Here is a 16936-nt window from a genome sequence, read left to right on the forward strand (position 1 = left end):
TAAAAGCTATTAGGACAAAGTGAGACCTTAGTTTAGGCCAAAACACAGAAAGAAAAAATGGAACTGGTATCACATGGTACATGGATATTTTCCCCTCCTCATAAAGATTCCTTCCTAAAAATACTGGGAAGAAATGCAGAATTCCTTCCCATTCCCTAACCATTTCCCCCCTTGGGTATTATTCTAACAAATGCATTAAGTTAATTCAGAAGGTTTTACTCATAGCTAATTAGATATGAACGATCATGTCAAGAGGGATGCAGGAACATGGAACCAATGTCCCCATCTCCAATGGATGGAAAAATTGTATCCATGCTGCTTTACCTGAGTGCCTGGGACAGCCATCTGTTACAGAGGAATTTCTCCCCCACAAGAGGCCTTCTCATTTTCCAGGAAAATGGATGCCAAATGGCAAACCTCAGTGGGAAAGGCATTAGCAAAAAAATGTAAAGCAAAGAATTCACATCTTTAATGCATCAGGAGTCTAATAAACATTCCTACCTTTGACCCAACAGTCCTACTTCTAAGAATATACCCAAAGGAAATAGTGAGGAATTCAGACTATAGTTTTTATACAAAGAGGTTTGCAACAACATTACTTTTAAGAAAAGGAAAATGAAATTAAAGTAAATGTCCAAGAACTGAGGAGTCAAATGAACTCTGGGCAGCCAATAAAAATATATATGTATAGGAACACAAAGAAAATGGAAGGAAAATATATATAATATCTCTAAAATAATCATTTCAGTGTGGAGAAAATACAAGAACTACTATTTATGTTTATCTTTATATTAAAATTTTTAAATGTATGTTTCTGGCTTATGCTTTGTAATGTATTAATTTAATTATAAATGTATGTATGAAAGATACACACCTAAACTTTCCTTATGGATAGGAGTTTGCTACCAAGACTGTTTAGAGACAACTCTAGAGTCACTCCAACTGGTCTGGCAACAGTTTACAACAGGAAACAAAGGCAGCCCAAGATTGTATGAATACTCTGGGCCTTATCCAAAAGGCTAATATTAGCACCAGTCCTTATTCTGTGCAGATGAAATTTATCATAATCTGCAATTACAGTTTGTTGGGCTTTATGAGCTCTCTCCAATGTGCCCTAATTCAAAAATAGCTAAAAGGTGGAAGAAATTCAAGTGCACACATTCCAGTGGTAAAGTATTAAAACAGAAGAGGACAGACATGACTAAGACTTTCAATTAAATCCTGTGACTACAGGGGGTGTCTGGGTGGCTCAGATGGTTAAGTTTTTGCCTTCAGCTTGGGTCATGATCCCAGGGTCCTAGGATCAAGCCCTGTGTCAGACTCCCTGCTCAGCGGGGAGTCTGCTTCTCCCTCTGTCCGCCATTCCCCTGCTTGTGCCTCCCCTTCTCTTTCTGTGTCAAATACATAAATAAAATCTTTTTTAGAAAATCCTGTGACTATAGGACTTGATCTCTACATTGATTTGTGAAGGCCAGTCACACCTAAGATTTACCCAGGTGATTTTTTTTTTTAAGTGTCTCACCATCATTCATAACTTTTATTCAGGAAGACCAAATTCCTGGGATTTTCTTTAAGTAATTTAAACCAATTAAGCCTGATCATCAGTATGCTAGACTGTCAGAAAAGACACACAGAAGTAAACAAAGGAAGGCTCTATTTTTGTCCATGATCCTCAAGTGAAATCTTGGCTTAACTTCCCCAGGAACTTGAAGAGAATAAAATGAGGATAATAGGAATATATACCACTGGTACAAATTCATATACTGCATCCATACCACACCAATGATGACAACAGATACCACTGTTGTATCCTTATAAACATGTGCTAGGCACTATTCCCAGTGCCATGTGTGTGGCACTGCCTTCCTATTTAAACCTCACTATGGCCTTAGAAGGCTATTTGACAAAACTGAGTCTAAGAGGGGCTAAGGACTAAGCCCATGATTACCTTTCTAGAAGACTGATGGAGCCAGGACCTGACTCACACAGTCAGAGCCCTGGTTTTCATCGCTGGGTAAGTCAAGGGATGCAAGGGACTAGCCTGGTAGGCTTTTCTGGTCCAAAAGGAACACTGACTTGGCCAGGCATCATGGAGGCTCATTTTCATACCCTTCCATTTTCATTATTTTGCCTGCAGTTGGTACTTTCATGGTCATAAGCCACCAACTCTAAGTACCACCTTGGTTTAACGTATCTGAGATCAGGATGCATCTCACAATCTCAATCAGGTAGTAGATGTGATATTGTTGTCACTGCTTACAGCATGCATTATATCAGAATGGGTGTTGACTTGGAATAAAACCTCAGAAGTCATAGCAGGGAACCCCTTAAAGAAATACTGCATCACAAGTACTTCTGAAGGCAAAGGGGATATTACTTTGTTCAGAAAAACAAAGACATCGAGACTCTGAGTAAGAAAGTGATTTAGAACAATCAAGCTCAGTGTGAAGTTTAGGAACCAACTTATCTTGCTTATTTGTTCCTTTTTATGTATATAATAAAATCTAATATAAAAGTCTAAAAAACTCTTTCAATAAGTACAAACTACTCTGGGACAAAAAAGCTTGTTTGTGTCATGGTTTAAGTGGCACCATTATTTTTTTCTTAGTGTTACATAAAATAATAATACACTTTACAATCACTGGTGCCTTAAGTTAAAAGACTATATTACTTCTTACAGCATAGCTCAGAGAAGTGCCAAGTTTAGAAGTTATCAGAACATTAAACTGTGAAGTCCAAGAGGACTCCATTCATTTAAGATTCCCAAGAGCCAGTGTAGAAGTCACTGACCCAAAGGTCAAAAGTGACCATCTAAAGCATATGACTCACAAATCTGCCTTCACAGCCAAGACTGCCTTCTCCACCCAAGACTGCACTCAGTTCCCATCCCCCTGCCTTCCACAGAACCCCAGAGAGTTTCCATCTCCCCACTGCTCTCCACCTGAAAATTCCTGCACCCTCCCAATGCCTCAGAGTAATCTCCTCCAAAATCCTTATTACTGATCTCACTCACCTGCTCTGCACCTGCTCAGAGGAGGGCACTCCACCTTCCCAGGTGTCTAAACTGGCGAACTGGGCATCAAAAAGGCTTCCCTCTCTCTAACTCGAGTCACAAAGCTGTGGCCTCTGTCTCCCTCTATCACTTCATCTTATTTGCTCCTTGTGAGTGCACTGGAGGCAAGTTTTCTCCATAGCTCTTGATTCAGCAATTTGCAGCATCCCCTGACTGCGTGTCCCCACCTCCAGGCTCTCCAGGCACCAAGCCCCATCTAGACCATTGTGACATTCACAGGCCTATACACAAAACGAAGCCCATCTCTCTTTGCTGCTTAGAACCTGGCAAAGTCTCTACTGTCTATAAGTCAAAGCCAAGCCCTCCCCATGGGGAGCACAGCCCTTCTTTATCTCTACCTTGACCCTCTCAGCTCTGACCTTTTTGCATGCCCTTCTCGCCTTGGAGCCTTCTTCTTCTTCTTTTTAAAAATTTTTAAATATTTTATTTATTTATTTGACAGAGAGAGAGAGAGAGATCACAAGTAGGCAGAGAGACAGGCAGAGAGAGAGGGGGAAGCAGGCTCCTTGCCAAGCAGAGAGCCCAATGTGGGGCTCAATCACAGGACCCCGAGACTATGACCTAAGCCCAAGGTGGAGGCTTAACCCACTGAGCCACCCAGGCGCCTCTCACCCTGTAGGCTCCTAGAATAAAAATACATTACCTAGCATAAGTTACATACTAAATATTTTTAAGGTAATGTGTAAATAAATGAATGGATTAACAAGCGTGGTGATGGGTATTCAGGAGGGTATGGATTGCATGGAGCACTGGGAGTTACACACAATGAATCGTGGAACACTACATCAAAAACTAATGAGGTACTGTATGGTGATTAACATAACATAAAAAAAAATGACTTGCTGGCATACTTTAAAGAAAAAAGAAGGGACTTTTCAGCATGATATTTTACACTCTATAGCACTAATCTCTTTGTTTTCCTCCCATGAAAGTCATTCCTCCCCTGCCTTCCACTTTCCAGTCTTGTGTTCATCTGTAATGAGCACCTTCACATACCTCATTGATCTCATTTGTTTCTTGCCATTGGGTTAGCAGCACCCTGACCACAGGACTGTGACCATGCTTTGCTGCAAGATGCAGGGCAGCATTCCCCTCCTGCAAAAGAGACAAATTCATGGTAGAGTCCAGGGCACTGAGGAACATGGCCTTCCAACGGTCAGGGTTGCAATGGGACTTCTGAGAGGTTTCATTTTGATTAAAGCTGCAGTCCAGAGTGTGGGTCATATTATCCACAGTGTCAAGTGAAATTTATAATTTTTTTAGGTTTCAAATGTAAAGATACAGTTGTTTGAACCAGTAGGGAAAAACCATCCATACTTCTTGTTCTATCCTTGCTGTTAATTTGCCAACAAAAAGTGAAACAGAAGAAGCAATCCCATATGACCTATGTGAAGGTACTTAAAGATTTAGCATGCGGAACTTTTGGACCCACAATCCCACGTGTGTGTATGAATTCCTCTTAATAATCAAAGATATGCAGAAAGATATGGGTGTCCATTACAGTTTCCCTCCCCAGGGAGGTGACAGAGTCTCCAGCAGACGTCAGGAAAAGAGAAGAGGAAACTGGAAATAACAGCGGAAAAATCCATGTAGTCTATTGATGTCACAAACATTTATGGTGTGAAAATTAGCAATCTGTTTGACCCACTGCAAAAGTAGGTTCATTTAATCTGGATATTCCATATTCTGTAGCAGCAATTGAACAAACTGAACAAAATGCCATCTCCAAAGCTATATACCAGGTGTCACTCTCCTTTCTCTTGTTCTCAGCAAAGAAACAAAAGTCCCACTCACCTTGTCCTTTTCTGAAGTATGTAGATTAAGGAAGATAAGTTTTTCTATCATTTCAGTGTGGCCCCTCTCAGCTGCCCAAAGAAATGGTTTTCTTCCTTTCTGAAAATCAATCACAAACCTACAAGTGTTTATTACACATTTATTGAACAAGCAAGACAACTGACAGAATGGACGGCATTTTGATGGTTACAAGAAGGCCAAGATGGTGCTTCTGGTTGTAGCATTTAGGCAGGCCCTTCCTAGGCAATTACAATCCCTATAAGTCCCAACCAGCTTCAGTTCTGAGTCATTGCCCATAACTGTGGGAACTTCCCATCAGGACAGAATAATTTTTAGGAGACAGAAAAGTATTGTTCAGAGGTGTTCCTCCCAAGCACCTGGGGAAGTGCTGATTCAGAGCCAGACAACAAGATTCCCATACAAATGTAGGATTTTTACCAACTTTCTGTGTTTATTGAATAGTTCTGTTGTTCAGCTCTTAACAAAGAGAAGCAATTAGGTGACCTGTCTCAGGTCCCTGCACATCACACACTAACCTTGCCTTACTGATAAAAATGTGCGAAGCACCAAACAAAAATATGTTTGGGTGGCTCAGTTGTTAAGCGTCTGCCTTCAGCGCAGGAAGTGATCCCAGTGTCCTGGGATTGAGCCCCATGTCAGGCTCCCTGCTCAGTGGGAGGCCTGTATCTCCCTCTTCCATCCCCCCTGCTTGTGTTCCCTCTCTTGTTGTATTTGTCAAATAAACAAATAAAATCTTTAAAAATAAAATGCTATTTATTTATCTGAGCAAGAAAGCACACACACATACATGCACACATACACACATAGACGTGAGGGGGGGAGGATTGAGGGGGAGGGAGAGGGAGAGACAATGTCAAGCAGACTGTGTGCTGAGTATGGAGCCCTACTCAAGGCTCATGGCAGGGCTCAACATGGTGCTGAGTCTCAACCCTGACATCATGACCTGAGCCAAAATCAAGAGTCAGGCATTTAACTGACTGAGCCACCAGGTGCCCCTTTAATTCCAGATATTTAAAAGAAGGAAAAGGAAGTTGGGGCAGGAAGATGGAGGCCGAAATATTTTTTTTCAATTAAAGAAAACACTCACAAATTGGTTTGGTGTGTTATTAACCAAAAGCTTAGCAAGATGTTTGAAATGTGGGAAACAAGATGCAAGCGTCTTTGTAAGAAGATTTCTAAACCTGAGATTTATTATCTGATCCCCTGCTAATGCAGGATTATGAAAAGATCATAGAGACTGTTAACTTGAGATGAAGAGCACATGATTCCCCATTAACTGGGGAAAAAGGGAAGGGAAAATGCTGAAATAATAATGGCAACAAAAAAAATGTCTATAAGGATCCATCCTATGGAACTCTATATTCATGCATTTATAGAAGCTGGAGAAAACAAAGTAGTACCAAAAAGTTCACCTAATTCACTATTCTTGGGCCAAACATGTTTGCCAATGAGGTCTACATCCCCAATCTTAAATCCCAGAAGGCTTGGCTTTCATCCTCATTCTCATGAATTCACTAAGGAAGCACATACACACACCCACACACAAAACAAACAAACAAAACAGATTACTTGGACCCCCAGTTTTCTGATTTTCTGCAAGTTATTAGACACCTAATTGAAAACCAGAATTTAGTCGTGAGCTCTGAACAACATTTTGGAAACGAAATACCAGAAATTGTTGTGTCTGGCTTATACAAATATCTGCAAATGGTGACAATGGATAAAGGTTCATATTAAAAAAAATCACAAGAAAGGATGTGTAAGAGACAATTATATACTACATGAAAACATTTAGTCACATATCCTTATAAGTTATTTACTTATTTATTCCACAATTATTGACCATCTATGAATATGCCAGATATTGTGCTCAGCAACAGAGTGGCCAAGTTGAAAAATACACTGCCCCATCCTCAAGAAGCTCAGAGTCCAACAGGGAAGATAAGACATGAGCACGTAATTAAAATGAAATACAGTAACTGAGTGCTGGTGATATATGGGAGTATATAACTCAGCATGAGTGTGTATTTGTGGATGGGGAGGGAGCTGATAAGAAATGGAGGAAGAAGGCCTTTTAAATTCACTAAAGCACTAGAACAGGAGAAAAGAGCAAGGGTGGTGACATTTCCTGCCCAACATCTTTCCCACTGGGAGCCTATGCCCTGTTTTTACAGAACTGTTAATCAAAGGCTCCTACTTCTTCTACCATCTATCCCTTAGTCACACTTTATGGGTCAGGGATGGTCTCATGCTTGTGAGACCACTCAGAGTCAACTGTGGGATATTTTTCTGGCACATTCTATCTGTATCTAGTCTAGAGTCATCAACTAAGCCATCATCGGCCCTCTTTGTCACCTGACAAGGAGAACTCGCCTAAGAATGAAGCCAGCACAGACGAAAAACAGAAAAAGAGACAAGAGCCCTGCTAACATCATAGGCGCTGCTGGAATCAGACATATCTGAAGCTACATGTGCACAACATGTGTGAGTGAGTTAATCAAGTCCATTTTTTTTTCTTTAAGTAATTGGAATTGAGCTTCTATCGCCTTTCACTAGCAGGGCTTCCTTAAATCACGCCCCCCAACCTCAAAGGATCATCAGAATGACTTTAATGCCCACCAGAGGGTCTCTTTGGCTTCAACTAAACATTTCAGAATCACAGGATTATCACAGGCCACACCTGATACCAGTCTACTCTCAAGATGTAGGACATAAACCAAAGCTTGCCAGTGTCAGCTCTTCCTCTTCATACCATATCCCACACAGCTGTCCAGCTGTTGGCTTTGAGGCCCCACGGGACAGCTCAGTTGCAAGGTGACAAATCCACACTGAGCAGGTACTAGAACCACCTTGGCTTAGAAGGCTGGTGCCCTACAGGAACAGATATCCCCTTAACAACTCCTCAAGCATACCTTCCAGGCCCCCTCAAGGACATGCCCAGTTCATTACAAAAGTTACTATCCTCAGAGAAGTCCACAATATGGAGCCCCCATCTGGGGTTCATAGGTCATCGGTAGTTCTTCCAAGTCCAAATGGTATTTGCTAAGTAGGGGTCATTTTTATCATAAGCAATACTTATCTCATTTGCAGTGACATAGGGCCATTTGTGTCATTTGCAGTGACACAGTGACACAGCTAACCAAAGTTTAAATTCTCATGCAGAAGCAAAAGGGGTGTTGTTAGCTCTTTACCCACAGAGACCATAAGCAATACACAAGCGGGTTGTGTCCTAGAGTAGACATCTGCTGCTTTTGTATCTCTGTTCCTTTCTTCTAATAACAGCAGCTTCATTTTCCTATAGAGAACTTCCCCAATTATACACACATATACTCTGCCATTTATCTGGTTAGTGCTGTCAACTGCCAGGCTTTAAATGCCCCATGAAGTAACCACTTAACCCAGGCTGGTCACAGTGATTGGTTCAGGATTGGGCAGATGATTCAAGCAGGCCAAACAGAGTTGTTCCTGAGATTCAGAACATGAACATTTGATGAGAGGAATTTTCTTTTTTATGAATCAAAATCTATAAGAATATCCATATGAGGGGCTCCTGGGTGGCTCAGTCAATTAAGGTCTGACTTGGTTTCAACTCAGGTCATGATCTCTAGGTCATGAGATCAAGCCCCGTGTTGGGTGCAGTACTCCACAGGGAGTCTGCTTGAGATTCTTTCTCTCTCTGCCCTTCCCCCACTCATGAACACATGCATGCTCTCTCTCTCAAATAAATAAATAAAATCTTTTTAAAAAAAGAATATTCCATAAGAATATCTTGAAACTGGTAGAAGCCAGCTTTCCCATCACATGGAGAGCATATCTATCAATAATGTCAACACAGAGACAACAGAGAGGAGCTGGATGCAGCTGTGCCCGAAACCATTCAGATAAACCCTCAAACTCTTCAGTTCGCAATAAGTAAATTATCTCTATTGCTTAATCTAGATTAAACTGGATTTTTATCACTCATAACAGAAAGCAGTCTAATTCATAGTTAGCAGTTTGGGGACAAATACTACTAGAAGTATCAGGGATCTATTCAACTTTAAAATGGTTTCACTCTTGGGGCACCTGGGTGTTTCAGTTGCTTAAAGATCTGCCTTGGGCTCACTCGGGTCTTGATTCCAGGGTCCTGGGATCAAGCCCTGCTTCTCCCTCTGACCCTCCCCCTGCTCCTACCCTTGTGCACGCTGTCTCTCTCAAATAAAAAATAAAATCTTTTAAAAATTAAATAAAATGGCTTACTCTTACCCTTAGCTGCTACAAAGGCCTGAATTTCTGCATGGCTAAACTAGGTAACAGGGGATCTGCCCCCAAAGAAAGCCCAGTGTGGTTAAGAAATGGAAGGTTATCACAGATGAAATATTATTCCTCACCAAGAAAACAGCTATTACTTTAAACTTTGAATGCCTTTTAAAAATATTACCATCAAGAAAAAAATGTGATAGCCGAATTACACAAAATAAGGGCATTTAAAGTAATCTATACCTTAGAAATATACCAGAAGGCAACATAAAGATGAAGTGAGAGCAAAATGAGCTATAAATATTTCCCCTATCTTATCACATATTATTAGGAAAAATAACAAGAACTCTAAAAATAATTTTTTTTAAGATTTTTATTTATTTATTTGACAGAGAGAGGTTACAAGCAGGCAGAGAGGCAGGCAGAGAGAGAGAGAGGAGGAAGCAGGCTCCCTGCTGAGCAGAGAGCCCGATGCGGGACTCGATCCCAGGACCCTGAGATCATGACCTGAGCCAAAGGCAGCGGCTTAACCCACTGAGCCACCCAGGCGCCCCTAAAAATAATTTTAAAAAATAGTTTCTTTCCATGTCTTATTTCCTTTTTTAACCACCAAACTCTTCTAAAATGCTGTTCAAGTTGGCCTCTATCCAGCACAGTCCCCCAGGACTGATTCTCACCTGCAAGATGGGGAGACCTTCCAGCCAGGACAGTGGAACCTGGCATCAGAGCTCCAGTTTCAAAAAGAAACCACAATGCCTTCCCAGTTCAGGATCCCAATTCCCTTTCCTAATTAATGAAAATAAGGAGGGACCAGAATTCCTGTTGCCTTTTTCCTTGATTAACACAATGTCTATTTAACCTAACATGTTTTAATTCAATGCATTTAAGTTGCTTGCATGTGAATAAGTCTGAGAGGTTGCCATTGTTTATTAGAAATTATTTTTCAGTTTATTAACAGAGTTATCAAATTTGACAACAAATGCAGCACAAATTTCATAAACAGCCATTAAGTGGCCACCCAGAGATCAAACTGACCATCCTTTCCCACAATGATCCCAGAGATGGAGAGAGGAGAGCTTCTGAGAAGAGGCCAGGGAGAACCCAGCACAAAGCCCCCCAGTGCCCTATGTGCAGGTCTATCCCCCACAACATTTCCCCTTACCCTGGGACCCACAACCAGAACCCAGGCATAAGAGGAAAACTAGCAGTTTGCTTAATAATTAGAGATTTGAGAGGGAAAAAAGAATGTTACCATGAATTAAAAAGTGTTGAAGGAGGAGTGCCTGAGTGGCTCAGTCGGTTAAGTGTCTGCCTTTGGCTCAAGTCATGATCTCAGGGTCCTGGGATTGAGTCCCACATCCTGCTTCTCCCTCTCCCTCTGCCCGCCACTACCTACCTCCACTTGCCAGGCTTACGTTTTCTCTCTCAGGCTTTCTCTTTCTCTCAAATAAATAAATAAAATCTGTTTTTAAAAAATGTGCTGAAGGAGCAGTGTGTTAAATATGCAGTCACAGAACTACAGAGTGTGGAGTGAGTTCTCCCCTTGCACACGGAAGCCCTTAAATACTGGCCTCAGGTCCACAGAAAAACGTGTGCTTTCCCAAATCCCCTCATGTTCATTATTCCCAACCCTCCAAAAAGGGAAGCTTCTTTGCATTTCGATCTCTAAAGAGTCCCTATAAAGATTCCTTTGAACCAGTGGAAGTTCTGTTAAGTCTACAGCTGAAACCAATCTAACAGTGTACCACCAAACTCTATAAATATTCAACAAGTATTCATATACTCTAAGGCCATTCCTTTCTCTGCCCCTGCTCCACCCTAAACATTGTGAGTACTTATTTTTGACCACTAGATGGAAGTTTGCATGTATACCCAAAACATCTACACTGCTTTACTAATCACTTCTCTTGGCTGCTCTAATCTCTCTCCCCTGGAGAGGTCATGGAGCTGAAAGAAACCTCAAAATATTTTCCAGTGTCTTCCATCTCTCCCACCCCCACCCACACTCTCCTAGGCGTAGTTAAATCCCTTTTATTAATAAAGATCTCCTCCTCGCAAGGATTTCCTTGCTAGCTTTTGAAGTCCCCTCTGGGCTAAAGAAAATTTTACCAATGCTGGTAAGGTTAGCAGGCTCTCAGTCACTTTCTGCAGATAAGAAAGTATGCGAGAGGGTCGGCTGTGAGGGCAAAGCAGTCATTTCTATCAAATGCATTCAGTGAGCTCCACAATACTTTTAAGCAAACACAGAAAAATCTAATGATGAATTAATACACCTGAGTTCCTGATCCCAGGTCCTACTGGTTTTGCCAACATCCTTGACCCACTCACAGATCTCAGAAAAAGAGTAGGTTTTGTCTATTCCATTGCTCCATCTAGGATTCTTACAAAACTAAAATTGGACTCAGAGATTCTTCTCTCACTAAATGAGCCAGGGGACTCATTATTTGCTCATTCCTCATATGCGTCTGAATCCATCTTAATTTTAACATCTCCCAGCTGGACATGCCTGCACAGTCTGCTGCCAGGGCTCCTCCGCCTTTTTCCCAACAGACAGGGGAGGAGGAAGAGGGGTGGGAACAGGACAACTCCAGAGCCAGCTAAAGAGATGGTAGCCAAGAAGGTTGCTGCCAGAAGCTGCAGACATGGCCGAGACTTCTCAGAACTCTGCTTTGGTTTTGAGTCCCTTCAGCCTCCGTGATCCTCCCCACACATGCTGGCTCCTGTGAAATCAGCCAGAGCCCACTGAAAGGGAAGACTGTCATGTATCTCCTAGATAATATGCCCTCAACAAACATCTGCTAAATTGAACTGAGTGGAATTCATTCGCATCCCTACTTAACATCAATCAAACCAGAATGATCTAACTTCCTGTGTCACTGGGTGCTATTTGATTATGATTATCAGTTTGAGGATATAATAACTACCATTTAGTGAATTTAGTGAGCATTTACTACATATCAGGCTCTTTGCTAAGTGCTTTACAGTCATTAACTCATTAAAACATCCCAACAGTGGCTGTTTCAGTATTGCTACATGGGAACCGCTTAGGGGTAGTGTCTGACTGGAAAGGGGTGGTGGAATGGCTTACAATGAAATTCAACGGCAGAGGCTCTTTTTACATAAAATTAAGGAAATATCAATCATCTATATGAAATCATAAAGGTATTGCTGATAAAAAATTATATGGAAGTCCCCCTCCCCAATCATCCCTCTTACACACTGTAGCTTTGACCAGCTGGAAAACTTGCTTAAAGCTCATAGCTAATATATGCCCATACCATAGCCCAAGTCTGTCTCCTCCAAGTTGTAAATGTACAGTTGCTCAGTCATACTCTGAGGAAGTAAAACAAATTTATAGACTTCATTTGAAGAAAAGAGTTGTTATTATTATTATTGCTATTATTGCTAAGACTAAGGTCAGGGGCACCTGGGTGGTTCAATCTCTTAAGCATCTGCCTTCAGCTCTGGTCATGATCTCCAGGTCCTGGGATGGAGCCCCACATCGGGCTCTCTGTTCAGCAAAGAGTCCGCTTCTCCTTCTGTCTGCCACGCTACTCCTGCTTGTCCTCTCTCTCTCTTTCTGTCAATAAATAAAATCTTCTTTAAAAAGACTAAAGTCAGGCACGTGGGTGGCTCAGTGAGTTAAAGTCCCTGCCTTCGGCTCAGGTCATGATCCCAGGGTCCTGGGATCAAACCCCACATCGGGCTCTCTGCTCAGCAGGGAGCCTGCTTCCTCCTCTCTCTCTGCCTGCTTCTCTGCCTGCTTGTGATCTCCATCTGTCAAATAAATAAATAAAATCTTTAAAAAAAAAGACTAAGGTCAGAAAAGAATGTGAAAATTTTTTACAAGAGGTAAAGTGAGGTATTACTGCTTAATTTCTGGAGAGACTTTTATGGAGAATAATGTTCTAGGCACAGTGAGAAGGAGGTCCCATTTGAAATCAAAATGTCAACCTCACAGGGTACGCTCCCCTATGAGAAAAACCTAGAAGAAGATATTCCAGGAAAAAGTCCCTGGCACATAGGGTGTGCCCACTGTCATCTGAGAAGGGAGACAGGACAGCAGGATGGCACGGTGACTTGGGTCAGCTAGACCTGAATTCAAATCCTAGCTTTCACTTTCCAGTTTTGGGATACTAGACTAGGTACTGAGGTTCTGTGAGCCTCAATTTCATCATCTTTAAAAATAAGCAAAATCTTTCTGTATATGATTATGATTATGGGAATTAACATGATCATTCACTCATTTAGCAATGATTTAAGCATCCATATACACCAGGCCCTAGACCTCTCAGTGAAATAATGTATGTAAATAGCTTTCCTCTATACCTAGCACACTAATAAATACTCAGTAGGTGGTGGCTATTATTAGTATATATCTCCCTATGAAAAGAAAAAGAGGGATGCCTGGGTGGCTCAGTCACTAAGCATCTGCCTTCAGCTCAGGTCATGATTCTGGAGTCCTGGGATCAAGCCCAGCATCGGGCTCCCTACTGGGCGGGAATCCAGCTCCACCCTCTCCCACTTTCCCTGCTTGTGTTCCTGCTCTCACTGTCTCTCTCTCTGTGTCAAATAAATATATTTTTTAAAATCTTTAAAAAAAGAAAATAAAAGAAATAGAATGTACACAAATATGGTTAACACTGCATTATATTCCATGACTCATTACTGCATAGTCTTGGATCAAGTACACTCCCAAAAGGCCACACATAATGGAGTAAAATGCAAACATACATTCTGAATACAAAACAAGGAGGAGGATACTATCCACAATGAGCCAGGATTAGGGAACAGAGAAGGAAAAAAGAATATGGATGCTTCCTCAATGCTTCCTGCCCTTCTCACATGAGATGCCAGAGCCACCACCAACACTTCTCATCTGTTCTGCTGTCTAAGGGTGTTGGAGGAGCTAGCTACGGGGCCAGGTCGCTGGCTGCTTTGGCAGCTCCAGCAGGAGTAGGAAGAAAGAGGAATTTGGTGGGGTATGCATAGGACCTGTCCTACTATAGCAAATATACCTCATCAGGCTGGTCCAGGTCCTTCAAGTGCAGATCTTGAATGAGGTACTCCACAATGCGTACATTATTGCTCTGAGCTGCAAAGTGGAGGGCATTCATTCCATCCTGAAGAGAGCCAAAGTGAGCCAAGGTAAGGGACATAATTATATAGTGATCTTATAACTTCCCCCTCCCACACTGGGGCAGCGTGAACTATGTCCTGGTGTTGCTTACATACCTACCTCATTCTTGGCCCTTTGGTCTGCTCCAGCTCGAATAAGCATGAGCATGATCTCGAGACTTCCAGACCAGGCTGCAAGGTGAAGTACTGTCAAGCCATGCTTCCCCAAGAAGAAAAAAGAAAAGCATCTATCACTGGAATGAGCCATAACACAGTCTCAGTCAACAAAGGCCAAGTCAAAATTAACAATAGGGGGAAAAACTTAATATATAGCAAATGTAATATTTCAATTCTATGGGGAAAAGGAATGCATTTAATAAGTGGTACAGGTACAAGTCAGTCTCCACAGGGAAGAAAATAAAACTAAATCTTATATTAGACACAAAAAAGAGTAAGAAGAAAATCTAGACTGTAAGGTACAGTGTCTTAATCCACAAGTTATAAAAGGAAAGAATGGTGGTAAAGTCAAGAAACAAATGATAGATTTTTAAAAATGTATTTTAATAAAGATAAATGGTTACTTTTTCTAATACATGAAACTTCTTGCGAATCAACAAAAAAAGAAGGCAATTAAACCAACTGAAAAAGTGGACCAAAAAAAAAAAAAGGCACTCTCTTAAGGTATTAGTGGAAATGAACTGTAATGGTTTGAGCAATCTGGCAATATCTATTGAAATTTTCAATTCAACCAGTGATCCCACTACTAGGAATCTATTCTTTGAAAATGAGTTTTTAGGACCTAATATTATGTAAATAAGAATATTAACTGTAGGGGCTCCTGGGTGGCTCAGTGGGTTAAGCCGCTGCCTTCGGTTCAGGTCATGATCTCAGGGTCCTGGGATCAAGCCCCACATCGGGCTTTCTGCTCAGCAGGTAGCCTGCTTCCCTTCCTCTCTCTCTGCCCGCCTCTCTGCCTACTTGTGATCTCTCACTATCAAATAAATAAATAAAATATTTAAAAAAATAATAATAAAATTATTAAAAAAAAGAATATTAACTGTAGCCCTTTAAAATGAAAGCAAGGTAAATGTCCATCAATATAAGAATGCTGAACAAATTAGGGCACAATCAGATCACATCAAGCAGTCGTTAGAGCTATAACATTCTTTCATGTGTCTGTTGGCCATTTGGATGTCTTCTTTGCAGAAATGTCTGTTCATGTCTTCTGCCCATTTCTTGATTAGATTATTTGTTCTTTGGGTGTTGAGTTTGATAAGTTCTTCATAGATTTCGGATACTAGCCCTTTATTTGATATGCCATTTGCAAATAGCTTCTCCCATTCTGTTGACTGCCTTTGGTTTTGTCAGCTGTTTCCTTGCTGTGCAAAAGCTTTTTATCTTGATTAAGTCCCAATAGCTCATTTTTGCCTTTGTTTGCCTTGCCTTTGGAGATGTGTCTAGCAAGAAGTTGCTGCAGCTGAAGTCAAAGATGTTGCTGCTGGTAGTCTCCTCTAGGATTTTGATGGATTCCTCTCTCACATTGAGATCTTCCATCCATTTTGAATCTATTTTTGTCTATGGTGTAAGGAAATGGTCCAGTTTCATTCTTCAGCATGTGGCTGTCCAATTTTCTCAGCTCCATTTGTGGAAGAGACTGTCTTTTTTCCATTAGATGTTCTATCCTGCTTTGCCAAAGATTAGTTGACCATAGAGTTGAGGTAGCATTTTTGGTTTCTCTATTCTGTTCCATTGATCTATACGTCTGTTTTTGTACAAGTACCGTACTGTCTTGATGAGTACAGCTTTGTATTAGAGCTTGAAGTCCAGGATTGTGATGTCACCAGTTTTGGATTTCCTTAGGTGGTCTCTTCCTCACAAGATGGCTTTAAGTTCCACACAAACTGATGACTCCAAAAATCATGTCTCCTTGTCAAACAAATGAATTGACATCCCCAAGGGATCACAAGACACCTGTTCAGTCACGAAGAACATTGCACTGTGAGTTTTCCAAAGAATAGCAGTAAAACCAGATGCTCTGCAAGCCCTTCTCAGAAATATTATTGATAGAAGATAAATCACACTTGGATAGGAGCTCTATTTTTTCCTAAGAGGTCGTTCCTAATTTCAAAGCAGGCAACACTTAAAGATTTCAAACACTAATCATAAAATCCAAGAGTCAGGAATTCAAACTGCCAACAACAGGAATATTTGAAGCCATCATTCCTCAGAGGCTAAGAATCACTGCTCACAGATGTTAATTCCCTAACAAAAATGTTCATAAAACTATGTCTTGTGACAAGAAACTGACATGTCTAGGACAGTCTGTGAACATGTGTCATGGATTACACTCGCACTTGTACAGAATGTTCTGTAAAGTATGAAAAGCCCACAGTCAGTGGCGATCTACCCCTATCAATAGTGTGGTCATAGGTGAGGTCATTAACTTCCCCTAAGGAACGCATGCACTGGAGTACCTCCCCAGAGATAAGAAGCTGAGAGCTGATGCTGTCATTATTCTCTAAGCACCACCTGCTCTCCACCTAAGAGTGTAGACCTTGACTCACATCTGTTAAGAGCCTCCATTTATCCAATGTGCGTCTTCACAATAATCAGGGATGCCACTGACTTTGAACCTGGAGCTCTCAGCACGTAGGCCATGGTTAGCTTTTAATGCCTTGAGAGATACATTAT

The 16936-nt window shown here is 41.3% G+C and overlaps 1 protein-coding gene across 2 annotated transcripts in view; it reads right to left on the reverse strand.

The window, feature by feature from the left end:
* ANKDD1B (ankyrin repeat and death domain containing 1B) overlaps positions 1 to 16936 on the reverse strand; it is a 61899-nt gene that overhangs the window by 26545 nt on the left and 18418 nt on the right. For both annotated transcript variants that reach the window (XM_082724936.1, XM_082724935.1), the window contains exons 4-7: positions 14367 to 14465; positions 14146 to 14250; positions 4868 to 4966; positions 4070 to 4168 (exon numbers count right to left, since the gene is read on the reverse strand). In XM_082724936.1, the coding sequence (XP_082581062.1) occupies positions 4070 to 4168; positions 4868 to 4966; positions 14146 to 14250; positions 14367 to 14465 (402 nt within the window). The remainder of the gene's footprint in view (positions 1 to 4069; positions 4169 to 4867; positions 4967 to 14145; positions 14251 to 14366; positions 14466 to 16936) is intronic.

Source organism: Mustela nivalis (genome assembly GCF_964662115.1).
Source record: "Mustela nivalis genome assembly, chromosome: 3".
Taxonomy (NCBI): domain Eukaryota; kingdom Metazoa; phylum Chordata; class Mammalia; order Carnivora; family Mustelidae; genus Mustela; species Mustela nivalis.